The sequence below is a fragment of the Camelus dromedarius genome, chromosome 31 (genome assembly GCF_036321535.1).
Source record: "Camelus dromedarius isolate mCamDro1 chromosome 31, mCamDro1.pat, whole genome shotgun sequence".
Taxonomy (NCBI): Eukaryota; Metazoa; Chordata; class Mammalia; order Artiodactyla; family Camelidae; genus Camelus; species Camelus dromedarius.
Window position 1 is genome coordinate 23,907,513 of NC_087466.1, and position 15,934 is coordinate 23,923,446.

At 58.2% G+C, this 15,934-nt stretch overlaps 1 protein-coding gene across 5 annotated transcripts in view; it reads left to right on the forward strand.

The window, feature by feature from the left end:
- Window positions 1-15,934, forward strand: part of ADGRD1 (adhesion G protein-coupled receptor D1) — a 157,308-nt gene that overhangs the window by 124,012 nt on the left and 17,362 nt on the right. For 4 of the 5 annotated variants that reach the window (XM_064481327.1, XM_064481329.1, XM_064481325.1 and 1 more), the window contains 4 exons: window positions 5,040-5,143; window positions 6,712-6,823; window positions 9,152-9,305; window positions 14,429-14,495. In XM_064481327.1, the coding sequence (XP_064337397.1) occupies window positions 5,040-5,143; window positions 6,712-6,823; window positions 9,152-9,305; window positions 14,429-14,495 (437 nt within the window). Of the gene's footprint in view, window positions 1-5,039; window positions 5,144-6,711; window positions 6,824-9,151; window positions 9,306-14,428; window positions 14,496-15,260; window positions 15,589-15,934 lie in introns of those variants that run through there. The other variant, XM_064481328.1, reaches the window with a different exon arrangement.

The following is a 15,934-nucleotide window of genomic DNA, read 5'->3' on the forward strand; positions in this document are numbered from 1 at the left end:
TGACCAGCAGGGGGCGCCGGGAACCGAGGAACAGAGGCTCCCTCGGCGGGGGATGCTCTCGCGGGCTGGTCCAGGAAGGAGGCAGGTGTATGTCACCTGGGGCTTCTTGAGTGCCTGACTTAAGAGCGGAATTTGTAGGAAGGGAAGTCAGAACAGTCAGGCTTTGGAGGAAGTGAGAACAGGAAGGCTCTGGGGTGAAGGGCTGAAGCTACGGGAGTGTCCGGGACCCCCACCCAAGGTTCGCAACCCAGGGGCACCGTCTGGTTGTCTAACGTGGGGAAGCTGTGTGTAACGACAAATGGTCCTGCCAAGGCTGCACCGGGGGGCCTGGGGACGCTCAAGGTGGGGTGGTGGTGGGCATGGCCCTTGCTGGCAGGAGCACCGGTGTGGCTTGAACTTCCTCCAGGTGGCTTCCCCCCCCCGCCCCACCCGGCCCAGGCGCCCCCCCCCCCGTCCCCTTGAGGCGTGGGCGTCTGTCCTGGGGAAGGAGCAGGAGCGCCGTGTCGGGGCAGGTGCACCTGAAAGCTGGTGCCAGGAAGCCCCGCGCCTTCCCTCAGGCGGAGCCCAGCCAGGGAGCCTGGGGTGAGGGGCCGGGCAGCCACAGGCCAGGAGCAGTTCCCTAAGCCAGAGGCACAGCCCATGGTCTGGAGGCTGACTTCGGCCAGTGGACTTGTGCCACTTAGCCCATTTGTCAATATTTCAAAATCCAGATACATTACCTAAAATTTTGGATGTGTGGTTTTCTTACAAAAGCTGCAGGAGCAGCTCTGGCCGCACAGAGTCCCACTCCTGACCGAGCCGCCCTGCCCCCTGCAGATGGGTGTGTGCACTGCAGCTCGCCCCAGTCCCCACCACTCCCTACTGCCTCCCACAGGCTAGGGGCCGGCTGCCACTCACCTTCCCACTGCTGTTCTGTGTTTAGGAAGACGGTGCCATGTTCCTTGTTCTTTTCTAGGGTAGGAAAGTGACATCTGCCAAGAGGAACTTTTGAAAAAGGAAAAGAAGATAAAGATAACTCTTTTTGGAAGAAGAGACCCGCTTGTTTATTATGTATGCAGGCTCCCGCTGGCCTCATGAATTTATATGAGCCGCCTCTCTGGAGGCATTGGCGTTTGTGGTCTCTGACTCAGAGGAATCCATGTCCTGAAGCAAACTCCAGGCTTTTCTGGGCATTTCTAAATCTAGCCACTGACGGGACAGGAAGGGTATGGCTGGGGCACACCATGCCTTCCCGATGCCGGAGCTGCAGTGGGGGTCCTGCCTCCACAGGACCCGCTTCCCCATCTCTCGGGGCCGGTGTCCCCTCTGGGCCAGTGGCTGTAGGACCCGCCCAGCAGTCACCTGGCGAGTGTAGCTGCCAAAAGCTACTCGCCCTGGCTCTGGCTGCCTGGGAGGACGAATGTGAAGTGGCAGCTTAATTACACAGCGGCCCTGGGGCTGGGCAGTCCCCTCCCTCTGAGCTGTGTTTGTGGTCCTGCGAGTGTAGCAGACAGGCCAGGCCAGCAGCTAGTGCCGGTGGAGGGCTCAGCTCACCCCCGGGAAGCAGTCCCTTCCTCCAGGGTCCCCGCACACGCATGCCACTCACCCGAGGAGCACCCACTACACGGCACCCCTGGGAAGGGAAGTGGGTTCCTCTCCAGGTGCAAGGGCGCCCTCGGGCAAGGTGATCTGGGAGCCACGCCTGCTGGGTGGAGGCTTGGTGGAAATGGGGTGTAAGGAGGAGCAGCGAGGAGGTCCGGGGGTGGAGGGGGTGGGGGTTAAGGCAGGGGCTACGGAAAGTGGGGAAAACGAGAGACATATGGGTATGTGTCAGCCGAGGAAGCAGAAGGACTCGGGGAGGGGGGCTTGGAGGGGAGTGGGGACCCAGAAGGACTCTCAGATCCGGGCCCCTCCCCGCCTTCCACTTACCACCTCCACCGCAGCCCCCGCTCCTTCCATCACAGCCTCGTCAGTCCCAGAACTCTCGACCTTATTTATTCATGTTTATCTGTTTCTGTCTTTGCTCAGCATCTGCTTTCCCCATTGCAGTGTGAGCCCCACGCCAGGCACACAGTGGGTGCTTAATACCTGCTTGCTGCAGATGGGAGCCCAGGCCGTCTGGGTTGCCCGCCCAGACCGAGGACACTCCAGTCTATGAGCAGTCTTCAGGGTTTTCAAAGGGCCTTTTAATCACCTCTCATGTTCAGCTTATGGGCTCACTTTATAATTCACGGGTCATGGAAAAGAGGACCTTCCGATGCCTTATGTTCTGTATGAGCATTTCAAGGCTGCCCCGCTGGGGTGTTAGCTCGGCTCAGGAGAGGGGCCACAGCTCACTCTTCCTAGTGTTGTGCCTGGCATAAGGCTGGCTTTGGCTGGGGCTGGTAAAAGTGTGGTGAAGAGTTGGTTGACGGTGGGTTTGGCTGATAGTGGGGTTGGTTAATGGTAGAGCTGGTTGATGATGGGGTTGGTTGATGGTAAGGTTGGTTGATGGTGAAGCTGGTTGATGGTAAGGTTGGTTAATGGTTGAGTTGGTTGATTACAGGGGTTGGCTGATGGTGAGGTTGACCGATGGTAAGGTAGGCTTATGATAAGGTTGGTTGATGGTGGAGTTGGTTGATGGTAAGGTATGCTGATGGTATGGTTGCTTTATGGTAAGCTTGGTTGGTGGTAGGGTTGGTCAATGGTAAGACTGGTTAATGGGTGAACTGGTTGATAACAGGGTTGGTTGATGGTGGAGCTGATTGGTGGTGGCGTTGATTGGTGGTGGTGCTGGTTGATGGTAAGGTAGGTTGATGATAAGGGTGGCTGATGGTGGAGTGGGTCGATGGTGGGGTTGAAGATCCCATGGTGCAGGACTGGGTAGGTGTGGGTCTGAGGCTAAGGCTGGACTTCCGTTTATCTGAAGCTCCAGGCAGAGGGTGCACAGAGAACAGGTAAAGATTTCAGTGAGTGTGTCTGACCAGGCACAGCCCTCGCGCATGGGAAGCTTCTGTATTGTGCAGTGAACTCTCGGTTTAGCCCACCGGAACCTCGCCACCAGTCTGTGAATGGAGGAGGTAAAACTTGATCATCTCTCTAAGAGGCATATAAACAGTGCTGTAGACTAAATAAATCTTTCATAGTGAATCAGCAGGGGAGTCAGAGGAGTACACTTGAGGGCTCTTTCCACCCTGAAACTGTCAGCAAAAACCTCTGGAAAACCATTATCCTCGGTGCAACCCTGCTGTTCTCAGAGCTGTGGGTGCTGAGACAGTGAGAGTGTCGTGAACATGATCTCTGTCCTCAGCTCCCCATCTCTCCAGGAGAAAGAAGACATGCAGTGTGACGGCGGCAGCGAAGAGCGGGGCACATCCCACCGGGGGAAGAGAGACGATTGAAGCAGAACAGACATGAGCAGGGATGGGGCAAAGCCGAGGCCCTGTGGAGCGGAGGGCTCACGCAGAGAACCTGGGCTCAGAGCCCCACTAGGGAGGGGACTGCCCGGGGCCGACGGGTGAAGATGTCCCCGGGGCCAGGCAAGCCCTCGGACGCAGGCACGTTGCTGCCCTTCACTTCCTGACGTGGCCGTCGATTACGTTAATTCCGGCTCAGTGGGTGCTGCACAGGAGGACCTTAGTTTCCAAGACCAGCGGACGGTCTGACAACGTCCATAAACTCTTGTAACGGACACTTCCCTGTGTCTCCAGGCAGACATCATTGGCATGGTAACAAGATTTTCCAATTGCCTTATGAGACAACAAAGAAGCGTTACACATTCTGTACAATGTTAGTGTTTTCTCATTTGGTTTTAGTCTCCGTTTCTGAAAAGTATCACTTCAGTGACAGCAGCTTCAGAAGAGGTGCTCTCTTCTCGTCCCCCAGAGAACCTGAGAGATACCAAGCTATATACGTGTATTCATATTCATATTTATATTTATATTTACCTGCAGGATTTCTCAGAAGCCTTAAATTGCTTCTAGTCACCAAAAGCCTTTAGAGGCAGGGAGAGAGTGCAGCTTTCCTGAAACTTATCTAACGCCAGAAACCTCATTTCACAGGAGACGAGCAACAGCGTCTCGTGGGAACCAGAGTGTTAAGATACAGAGTGCGGGGATGTGGCCCTAGGAATACGTTCCCATTGCCTTCCTAGGACATTTGATGATTCAGAATGCCACCTGCAGACAGAGAAGGCCAGGGCTGCAGGGCGTCCTGGCCCAGGCTGGAGGGACCTTGACGTCTGGTGCTGAACACAGGCGCAGAGAGAGCTCCCGGCTGGGTCTCTGGCGCCGACGGAGCCGTGAGCCACGGCAGGAAGCCCACGCCTCTGCGGGGACAGGCTCCGGGAAGCTGGCCTGCTAAGCGTGCGACTGAGGGAGCATGGAGCAACTTGGCTCCCAGGGTCAAACGTGTGTGCCCTTGAGACGCCAGTTCCCAGAGCCAAGGGAGCTGCCATCTGGGGTTGTGCTGTTAGGTGGGCTGTGGTTTCCGTCACTCCCCTTTGTGGCTTTGCAGCTGCTAAACTCACCACGTTTGTTTATGCTCTACCCGGCGTCAGGGATTATAGCAAAGTCCTCCAGCCAGGAGTAGTCACAAGTCCCGGGTCAGCAGCTGGGACAGGGTCACGCTGGGACTTGAACCCGGGGGTCTGGGTCCTGGGTCCGGCTCTTAAGCAAACCCTACATCTCCTGTGCAGCTAAGGGCGTTGCAGTCCAGACGCGGGGGTGCAGGGCAGGCGGGCTGGGCAGGGATCGGCGGGGGAGTGGAGGGGCTGGGCAGTGGCAGGGCAGAGGCTGGACGGATGGGGGAGTTTGAGTGGTTGGCGGAGCCATTTGGAGCATCTGAAATGTGCAGAACTGAGGGCCAGCACCAAAGAACTGGACCTCCTGGTGGCCGCAGTGGGGCACCTGAGGAGAGGCAGGGGCTGGTGGTCACCACCAACTCACGGCACAGTGGCTGCCTCATGTTCGGCTGTGCATTGGCCCCGGGACCCTTTCCAGCCTGAAGCCCCCCATCAGGGCCAGTCCCCCTCCAGGACCGGGACCGGCCGGCTGACCACCTCTGCTTTGCTTCCCGCACAGCTCGCTCTCGGACACCAGGTGGCGCTCTCGTCCATCAGCTACATCGGCTGCTCGCTGTCGGTGCTCTGCCTGGCCGTCACGCTGGTGACCTTCGCCGTGCTCTCGTGAGTCATCTCCTGCTCTCCCCGGGCTCCGGGAGGTTTGGCGGCTTTGTGTAAATGTCAGTGCCACCCCTGCACCACTTTAGTTTCACTTGTACTCGGGACTCTGCCTACGGTGTGCGCCAGCTGGGCAGTTACTGTTTGTTTCGAGATCTGGGGTGCAGGGAGGGCGCTGGGGGGTGGCTACTGGAAAAGGGACGAGAGAGGAGGGGTGCAGAACTGGAGGACACCTGGCTTAGGCTAAGCTGGAAAGTTCTGGAAAGGTCCCCAGCCCACAGGGCTTGCTGACCACTGACTGGCCAGCTGAGAGCCAGGATTGAGGACCTGCTCCCTCCAAATGGTATCAAAGCAGCAAGATCCCGTGGGGCGGGGCTGCGGGAGGCCCTCCGGGTGAGAAGATGGGGTTTGGGGGACACCTCCCAGCCGGCCGAAGCCACATCGCCCCATCACTGCTTAAAGCAGTGGAGTGGAGGCTGGCGGCTGGTCCCTCTGCAGCCCTCTCTGAACTGGGACAGGAAAGTGAAGCGAGGGACCTGCGTCTGGGCGGACAGCTGGGAAGTCCTGTTCGCGCACCGCCTCAGGCCTGCTGGGCCTCAGGGGCGGGGGTTTTACTCACACCCGGGGGGGGCTCACACTCTGGGGCTGCTTGGGAGTTTATACCTGCCCCCCCCCACACCTTCCTCTGCTGGTGGGGGTTCCTCCTGGAGGCCAGCGCCCCTCCTCACCTGCCCTGTTCCCTGAGGACACCCGCCACCCGGCTGCGTCTGTGACTGGGGTTGGGGGCCCAGGCTGGGCTGATCGGGGGCTGCAGTAAAATCAGCAGGCGAGGCAGTCAGTTTCCTGAGCCCCTCCTTCTCTTCCGCCCCCCGCTCTGGAACCCCGGGCGCTTTGAGGGGAGGTGGGCGGGTGTGCAGATGACCACACGGGCTTCTGGTGGGATCTGAGCCAGGTGAGAGGAGACAGATGTGGGTTTGGAGGGGCCCCAGCCTTACAATCAGGACGTTTCTTCTTTGATTCCCTCACCCCGCCCAGTTGTAGTCAGCGCTGAGGACAGGACGCAGCTGTGCCCAAGGCAGATAAAACCTGCCTGGGTGGGGAATGGGGGCCGGACGAGGAGTGAGGACTCAAAGGCCTGAATAGACATCGTCCCAGCTTTCAGAGCCCAGCCGAGAGAGCAGTTTAAGAGGGGCTGGATGTCCTCTGCTCCCTCTGGGACGCTCTCATCCCCGGGAGGCCTGTGAAGGGAGTTTACTGCGGAGGAGCAGCTGGTGCAAAGGCCTGGAGGCTGAGCAGACTGGAGGTCCTGGAGGACCAGGAAAGGGTGTCTGTGTGTGAGCAGGAGAAGGGACAGGGGTCAGAGCGATGGACAGGGGTCAGGCCCTGCAGGGCCTGCGGAAGGAGCTGGGTCATTTCTAAGAGCAATAGGAAGCCACTGCAGGTTTCCAGCCTGGAGTGGCTGCATCTGGGAGGCTTATAAGGACATCTTCGGCGGCCCTGGGAGGTGCAGTACCGAGCAGCCGTGGCTGAGCCAGTGCTGGTCCGGGGCCTCACCCCTGCCTCTCTGTCCCCAGCTCGGTCAGCACCATCCGGAACCAGCGCTACCACATCCATGCCAACCTGTCCCTTGCCGTCCTGGTGGCCCAGGTCCTGCTGCTCATCAGCTTCCGCTTCGAGCCGGGCACGGTGAGTAGGCGCCCTCTGTCCCATGGTGTCAAAAGTGGGCCTCCCTCCTGCCCCCGCCCCTCCACATCACCAGGGGTGGTACCTTCTCCTGCTGGTTTCAACTCAGAACTCAGACCACATCCCCCAGACAGCAAGACTGTGGCTCCTCAGGGACAGTGACAGGCGGGTGCTGGAGTCCCTGCTCAACATCAGACTCAGTGATGAAGACACGTGTGGCCCACGGTGTGTGGGGCTCTGTGCTGAGGGCGCCATAGATCCACCCAGTCAGTCCTTGTACCAGCCCACGAGGTGATGCTGTCAAAACCCTCCTGCTCTAGACGCAGGACTGAGGGCTACCGCAGCTCGCCCAGGGTTACCTGGTAAGTGCTGACTAGGGTCTGACCTTGTGCAGTCTTGCTGCAGACACTGTCCTCCCTCCTGCTCTGACCACCCACAGCCGCACCCCCTCTGCCTGCCGAGGGTGGGCTCTCGGCAAAGGGACGGGGAAGACCCAGACCCGCCATCTCCCCGCCCTTGGTATCGCGTGAGGGTTCTCCAGGGACCCAGGAAGTCTTAGATCTCACAGAAGGTAAAATGCCGAGGCTGAAACGGCCCAGGCTTGGGTGACATGGGTTATAGCCACAGCCGATGAGAGGGAGAAGCAGAGATATGCTTGCCCCACACAGGAAGGAGGGAGAGGTGGTTCTGGGGAACCGAGCAGTGTAAGTCAGTGGTCCTGGGATGCAACCCGGATTGGCTGATGTGGGGTGAGCCCTTTATCCCACATGGTGAAGGTCAGCAGAGCCTCACTTCTCCCCACCCATCAGGGTCCTCAGCCCCACCACCTTTCCGGGGGTGGCTGCCTCCAGACGGATCCACCCTCCTCTGCTCACAGGTTTAGGGTTTCATCCAAGCACCTAAGAGTTCCTGGCTGTGCCATGGACAGGTGAGGGCGGCACCAGCCTCATTCTCTCCTTCTGGATGCATCTCAAGCTCCACTGTCTATCATCACATGGGGTTCCCTAAAATGCAGGTTTGGGTTCAGGTCCCACTGCGTGGTGGCAGCAGGAGGGAAAGCAGTCCAGGCACCCCATTCCGGATGGTGACCCTGGGACTGGGAGAGCTGCTCCCTCCGCGTATCTGAAATCCCAGGCAGGGCCGAGTGGTCCTGCTTCAGTGATCCGCCCACTGGGGGACCTCTGTGGCAGACGAGAGGTAACTGTGGTGGTTGGTCTCACCTCACGCAAAAGGGGCAGCTGGTCCTAGAAAAGGCAGGGCCACCGGTGCTGGGACCACAAATACAATATATGTGTCTCATTTTTGTATCTCAGTGTAACAGGTCCTGATAACAAGAAACATGGCATTTCAGCCACTTGTATATGCATTTTTAATCTGTGAATTAACTGACCGGGGGTCCTTGGGAGGACGTGGAGCCCCCCACCGAGGTGGTGGTTCTGGTTTTCATGTTTGTTTTCCTCCCCGGGGCTCCCGGTTCCCTGGACCTTTTATCCGAGCTCAGGGATGGGTGGCTGCTAACTCAGAGAGCACAGGGGGATCTCTGATCTGGGGTCCCGGGAGAATCTGAGACCGTGTGGCTGAGCCTGGAGTTACGGCCGACACACCAGGGAGCAGGGGGGGCCAGCAGAGCCTGGCTGCCCTGAGCAGGGAGCCGAGCCCGCTGTGCTGAGCAGGCCCCTGCCCTCGCTGGCTCCTCGGAGAGAAGTCGGGGGCCGCCTTCTGGGTATGGGCGCTGCGAGCAGCGGGAAACAAGACACTGCAGGGAGTTGGCGCATCTCTGTCCATTCCCCTGCTGAGAGCAAACTCTAGGGAAGCCCTGGGTCACGCAGGCCTCTTTCAGCTCCCGGGGGTAACTGACACCCTGAGGTGGAGCCGGATCGCAGGCTGCTTGCTCCCTGGCCCTCCACTCCCTTCCCCTCCTGGGCTCCGCCCTGCCGACCTTCCCTCTGGGACCCAGCGCTCCAGGCTCCCGTCCTGACCTGCTCCCTGGGGGCCCGCCCACCCGGGAACCCACCCCATTGGACCGGGTGGGTCACATGCCTCCTCCTGACCAATCCTGCTGCAGGGTGGAGATGTTCATACTGATTGGCTGGGCCTGGATCCCTGCCCTCTGCTGAACCAATTGCTGCTCCTGGTGGGGGGATCTGATGCAGTGATTGGCTACTGCCTGAGTCACGTGTTCCACCCAAATCACTCGGCCTGGAAAGGCAAGACGTGACTCCCAGGAGAAAATGAGGCCACGTATCGGGAAGGTGCCCCCAGGAAACGGATCAGGGAGGCCGGGACCCCTGCTCACAGCCCGAGGGAGCTTACCCTCTGCTCTGCTCCTAGACCCCGTGCCGGGTGCTGGCCGTGCTCCTGCACTACTTCTTCCTGAGCGCCTTTGCGTGGATGCTGGTGGAAGGTCTGCATCTCTACAGCATGGTGATCAAGGTCTTCGGCTCGGAGGACAGCAAGCGCGGCTACTACTACGGGATGGGCTGGGGTAGGTGGGGGGGGGCGGGATGGGGCGCGGGGGGGATGGGATAGAGCCGGGTGGGGTGGGGCGGTGGGTTGCCCTTTCACCTTCCTGTGACGCACCCGGAAGAAGCCAGGTTGCTCTTAGCCTTCAGCTTCCCCACCCTTTTTCAGAAAGGTCGGTTCCCATGGGGAGCGCTTTGGAGTTCTCTGTCCTCGGGGTCGGCTTCCCTCCCACCTGGGGAAGTCCCAGAGGCACTGCTCTGGGGCCAGTGCGTGGACAGTGGCCCGCTTCGCTTGGATTGATGCCCCTGCTTTAGTGCAGGGCACTGGGCAGGGGAGGTGGCCTCTAATGTCAGTGGGTGAGTGTCCCGAGGTGAGCACACTCAGGGACCATATTCTCGACCAGTCACACCTGGGATAGTCCCAGATGAAGGGACGGAGGGAACCCTGGTCTCCTGGTCCCTCTTACCTGGAAGAGTTTCTGCAGCATGGCCCTGGGGAGAGTGAGAAATGCAGACAGCCTGGCCCAGAGGTATCGTGGCTCTGGGCTGGGCCCCAGGGGAGGGAGCCTGTCTCACCGGCCACACCTGCCTGGAGTTGTGGCCTAGGTGTCCCAGCCTGAGTTTTTGTTTTTTTCTTTTTCTTTTTCTTTTTTTTTTTTTTTTTTTGTTTTTATCCAGACTTAATAGATTTTCTTGAATCCTTTTTTCTTAATTTGCTGTATGCCCTTGGGTAGTTTTACAGAGCCTTTCCATGGCCGTGCGTTTTTACAGCTAATTTCCACCAGCGGTGGTGGTCTCACTGAGGGGTGGTCTGTGGAGCTGCCGTCACCCTGGGAGTCACCTCCCCATGGACTCGGCTTGTTTATTTCACTTCCTCCTGCACAGCTGGAGGAAGACCCCAGAGCACGGGGTAGTTGACACCGGGCATTCCAGCGTCTGCTCTGAATCATTAATCCGACATAGGGACCTGCTGCTCGTTTCTGATTTTCTTCAAATAGACTTAATGGTCACAGCCCTCATTGTGCAGGGAGCAGACGGACGTGTTATTTTGTGCTCTGAGCTGCCTGATGGAACTTACTTGGGGATGTAGTGGAGGTAAATTACACACCCCTCCTGCCTTCTCCAGGGAGACTGGAGAGGCTCATTGGGTGATGTGGAGAGAGGGGACGCGGCAGCCACCTCCAAACTGGTGTGGTCGCCGCTGATGCCCTGGGCCCAGCCTGTGAGCAGGCTTGCTGTTCCTGGTGCAGTTTTCCACCCTGGGCCCCCAGAACGAATGTCTTCTCCGCCCCACCCTCCCCTTGGTGAGCCCGACTCAGAAGTGACCTTCTCCTCCAGTCCTGCCGTGACTCCCTGCGAGAGCAGGGTTACTCCTGCCTCTGACTTCCGACTGCACGTAGTGAGGGTTGATAGGACAACATGGGACCCACCACCTGCCGTCCTGAGGTCCTTTATGAAGATGGTCATACAGTGTAGAGACGCACACACACCCCCCGCAAGCCAAGCAGAGACAGTTGAAATGAATTAAAAGTGTGAAATTTGTCTCTCCGGTGAGAGGAGCCATCTCTGTTGGCTCAGGATGGAGGTGGTTGGTCAGGGGGTCATAATCCAATCCAATCCAGCTGTGAAGGATGCTGGAGATAAAAATGAGACATGAAAGAAATTCATCACCAATGTTTAAAAATCGAGAGATCTTACATAAAATTATAGAGTTCTTTTAAAAAATGTGATGATCTGGGAACCCTGAGCTTCCATTCCTGCTTGACAACGTTAGCTGTGAGGTTTCTGATGCCAGCATCTTCCTGGTGGGTGTCTGCGTGGGGAGCCCCTGTTAGAAGTTCTCTGTGAATGGAGCGCTGGGCTGGGATCCAGCCGGCCTGCCGCCTCTTGTCTCCACGTCAGCTTCCCCTTAGCTGATTTCATCAGGGCTCGTGACCAACCTCCAGCCTTCCGATTGGGTCAGACTCAGCTCTGGTCTAAGTGAAGACCGTCTGCAGTGGCTGGGCTCTCTCCACATGCAGTTATTGATTAAAAAGGAGCTGGAAGCTGGCCCAGGGCGTGGGAGAGTTCACGCTGCAGGGAGGGCCCCTCGGAGAGGCTGCTTCCCCATAGATTTCCACCCTGCTCTTATCCCGACCTTCTAACAGCATCATTTTTGGAAACCAAAAGACTGTGTTTTCAGAGGAGGTGGCATGGAGGTGTCAAACTAACAACATACCCAAGGTTTTGTTGTACGTCAGCCCCCCTGCTTGAGCTTGTAAGATGAGTGGAATGTAACCTCTGTCCTCAAGGAGTCCACATGGGAACCGGGGAGGTGAGTGATAAACAGTCGAGAGTTTACACGTCGGTGCAGCAGACAGAAATCTCTGACCACAGACTCAGAAGAGAAAGAAACAGAACTTGCTTTATTTTTCTCTATTACGATTTCTGTTGTGAGCCCCCACTCATCTTGGGGTGAACACTTAATCTTAGTTCATTCTGAGCCCTGCCTTTCTTTGCAGTGGTGCTGGTGTACCAGGAAGATGACAGGTGCCGAGACCCTGGGAGTTGTATTAGTCAGGGCAGGCTAGGTAATGCTGCTGTAACAAGCAGTCCTGACTCACATTGGCTGAAAACAACAGTGTTTATTTCCAGATTACACTACATGTCCTCAGTGGGCTGGCCGTCACCTGAGGGGCTCTGCTCACAGCAGTCACTCAGGAGCCCAGGGTGATGGAGAAGGCGCTGCCTTGAGCCACTGCCATGAGAGGGAAGGTGACATGGGCAGATGTCACCCTGGAAATGAAATACTCAGCCATTAGAGGCGTGTGTCACTTCTGTTCACAACCCACTGCCCAGAAGGAGCCGGTGGCCCCCACACCCCCAGGGTGCAGAAGTGCAAACCTCCCACACGCCCAGAGCAAAGCGTCCGGAATGTGGCACCGGTGATGTGACGGGGGAGGAGTGGACCACTTGTCTCCTGGCATTGCCATCTCAGCCCCTTCTCCGTCAAGATATCCCCGCCCCTCTGTTGGGTTTCACATCGTCCGTTGTCTCAGGTCTCCGTCTGTCTGTCTGGGCCAATGTCTCGTGGCAGGTGCACCTTATGGTCAGGCCTGCATCACCCCTCCCTCTGTCCTTGGTCTCAGGAGGCAGAAGGCAGGGAGGCACCGGTGCGGTCCCTCTGAGAGGCCGCCACATTCCAGAGGGCAGTTCTTGAGCCCCATAGAGTAGGCGTCCACACGGCAGGGCCAGGGGGACCCCACACTGCCTGCAGAAGCAGGTCCCGTGCCTGCGTGGGTTATCAGGGTGTGAATCTCAGGTGGCGGCGCCAGTAGAAAAGGCATCCGAGCTGCTTCATAATAGTGGAGGTTGTTCAGGGGGCGGCCTCGCGCAGCGGCGCCTCCTTGTTCGCACGCACGGCCGCCTCTCCTGTGAGCCTCGGCGCAGCCCGGCGGGGAGGGCTGTTAGCTCCGATTCCAGGGTGAGAACGTGCTGGCCCAGAGGGGTTCATCCGGGCCCCTGGGCTGCACCGGGGTCCAGGGTGGGCCTGGGAGCAGAACCAGGTGCTGTTTGGCTCCGCAGCCCAGGCTGTTCCATGCACTGCTTTCTTCATCCTGCTCCCCTCTGTGAGCCTTTTCTTTTCAACAGCACACACGCTCAGCCGGTCTCTGTGGCTCCTGCAGCCTGCTTCAGAGAAAGCAGAGAGTAGGGCCTGCCCTCATCTCAGACAGACCCTTCTGGTCACCGTCCCGGTGGCCTGGCCTCTGCCAGACACGGAGGATGGTGCAGGAGGAGGAACGGCAAAGGAGCGTCAGTTTGGGATTGTAGGAGACATGCGTCAGTTGTGGGTGCAAAGAATCCTCGACTCCTTCACTTAACTTTGGGCAGCAGAGACGCCAGCCCCTGACTCGGGCACCTCTGGTCCCTACTGCCCCTTGCAGAACCCACCAGCAGGGGCCCCTGGGGACGTGGCCTCGGCCCCGTGTGTGCACCTGCTGGGCTGTCCCGGGACCCGGTGCTCCCACAGCGCCTGCTCCTCCCACCCCTGAGGCTCGGGCTTCCTTCTGGAGGATGGGGGGCTCTCGGTCCTTGATGTCCTCAAGGCCCCTCACCACCTCAAGTCCCCCGTGCCCTTCTCACCCCAAGTAAGCCAGGCAGCAGGGGTTCCCTGCATTGGCCGAGGAAACCGAGGCCCTCGGTGAGTGGGCAGCGGACCCCAGGTGCCCCACCCCTACTCGCTTCCTGCAGCTCTGGGCCCATCTGAGCGGGAGCACCCCAGCCAGAGGCTCCAACACCCAGGGAAGGCTCCAGCTTCTGTTAGCTCATGCACGCAGGTGGAGACCACGAGCGGGGCAGTGGGGTCAGCGGCGAGAGCACGTCCTGGTCTGTCCGCCTCTCCCTGGAAGCCAGTTGGTCCCCTTTGAGGGCCTGGCTGCTGTCTGGTCCAGCCCCTCTGTGACGCAGTCAGACTGTCTTGATGTCAAGACAAAGTGTCAGAGATACAACTCTCCAGAAGTTCCTTTTCAAAGACGTTATTTAAAACCAACACCGAGAGGGCAGGCGTAGAGCTGACTGCACCCCCAGAGGTCGCAGGAGGGCTGCGGTGTCGGGGCGCCAGGCCTGGAGCCCGGGACAGGCATCCCTCTGGGTCCAGGGGACCTGGGGCAGAGACCACCCATGGGTGGGGCAGACTCAGCCAGGGCGCAACGTGCTGCGTATTCCAGTGTGTTTCCCCACCCTATTTTATTTTATTTTATTTTTTATTTTATTCTATTCTATTTCATTTTATTCTAGTAATAGGCAAAATGCAGTTTCCTTGTCGAGAGCCTTTTCTCTCCACCACCCTCTGGAGGAGAGGGTCAGTGGGTGGAAAAAGCATCCGTTTCTGTCTCTCCTCCCGGCCCCCGCCCCTCATTGCACAGGGGGCAGGGGGAGGGGCTGCTGCGCTCAGGGCCCTGCATCAGACGGAGCCCTGAGGACGCTGCTCTCCCAGCAGCCAGAAGTGGGTTCCTTTCAGATACAGAAATCGATTCATAACAGATCTGCCTTAAAATGCACACGCGTGCGCGCATTCTTTCTATATATTGGGTATGAAATGAATCAGCGAACAAACGATTAATCAGGAGACTGGAGCTTATAGACGATCCTCTCTCATTTTCTGCAGGCTTTCCTCTTCTGATCTGTATCATTTCAATAGTCTTTGCCACGGACAGTTACGGAGCAAGTAAGAAGTAAGTGAAGGGGACAATCTCTGTGTTTGGCGGGGGTTCCATGGGAAGCAGCGCTGTGATGGGTCCCCGTGTCTTCCCCTGTTCTTCTGGGGGAGGGTCTGCACAGGGCTGGCATCCTGCAGGCTCATAGACTGAGAAACACCCCCCTGCTGTGCTCTGGGCACTCTCCCACCTTGGAACTAGCAACGGGGGGCTCAGAGTGCTTGCAGGATCGGGTGGCCAGTTGGAGTCTCTGATCTAAACTTTTTCATCCATGTGGTTTCCTAGACACACAGTCCGGTCACCCATGGAGCCCAATTTGGTGACCCTTTAGTCCTTTGTTGGAGTGGTCGGTGGGCGATTGCCTAGCACACAGAAGGTGCCCGTTGAATTACAGCCGAGTTAGTACATGATGGCTTGAGTAAGTGTGGCCCAGGGTGGGCCCTAAGGTTCTCATCACTTGGGCAGCAGCAGATGGGACTTTGAGGGGCTCCAGACCTCATGCCGTCATTTTGAAACTGGAGCTGGTGGGTCTGCAGCTGAATCAGGAGGAGGACAGGATGGTGCTGTGTGTCCAGGACAGGTGTTCACATTCCAGAAGCATGATTTCCTTTCCTTCCAAGAGAAAAAGGCTCAGATGTCTTTAGGAAGCTGCCCCCTCTCTTCCGCCAAGCTGAGGAACCACTGAGGGAGAGCATCACGGAGAGTGTTTAGTTGGAGAGAGAGAGTTAAACATTTCTCAGCTGAGCTGCTAAACGGGGAGGAAGCTGGCTTTTTGTACTTTAGGGCGACGATTTCCTGAAGATGAAGCACTTAGAGGAAGCACCGTCTGAGCTCATGTTGAAACCAGAATGACTAAACCACCACTGTTCCGGCCCATTCCGTGCACTCCTGCGTGGTTTCCGAAGGCAAGGAGCTCATTAAAGGAAGAAACTTCTCAGACACGTGTCACTGGCACTTGTTCTGTTTCACTCCATCTGGAGTGTGCAGACGCTGGCCCGCCCCCAGTGCGTGTCTCAGCTCCAGGCCCGTCTCTCACAGAAGCCTCCCTCCTGCTCACGTGCCCGAGACCAAGGCAGCAGAGGGTCAGGAGGGTCTGGGGAGGACAGGGGTCTGAAGACCCTCATCGGCTGGCCGTCCTGCAGGACAGTGCTGGAGAGCACCGGCTTCCTCTCTGCAGAGTCGTCGCCCTCCCAGGGAGCCTGGGTTGGAGCCGCATCTTTGCAGGGGAACCAGCACCAGGCTCCCTGCGTTTTCACTTTAAACGCCGCGTCCTCGGACGGAAGGCTCTTCCCTCCCAGCTCTGGGCTCTGGACGTGAACGAGCCTCTTACAGGGGCTGTGACCTGTTTGGGGCATTCAGTGTCTCCTGGTCCAGGAGGTCTCGGGGGAGGACCGGGGGCAGAAAGGCAGGGCCCAGGCGCATGGACTTGGGTCCCCTAACCTCCCTGGGCCTCAGCT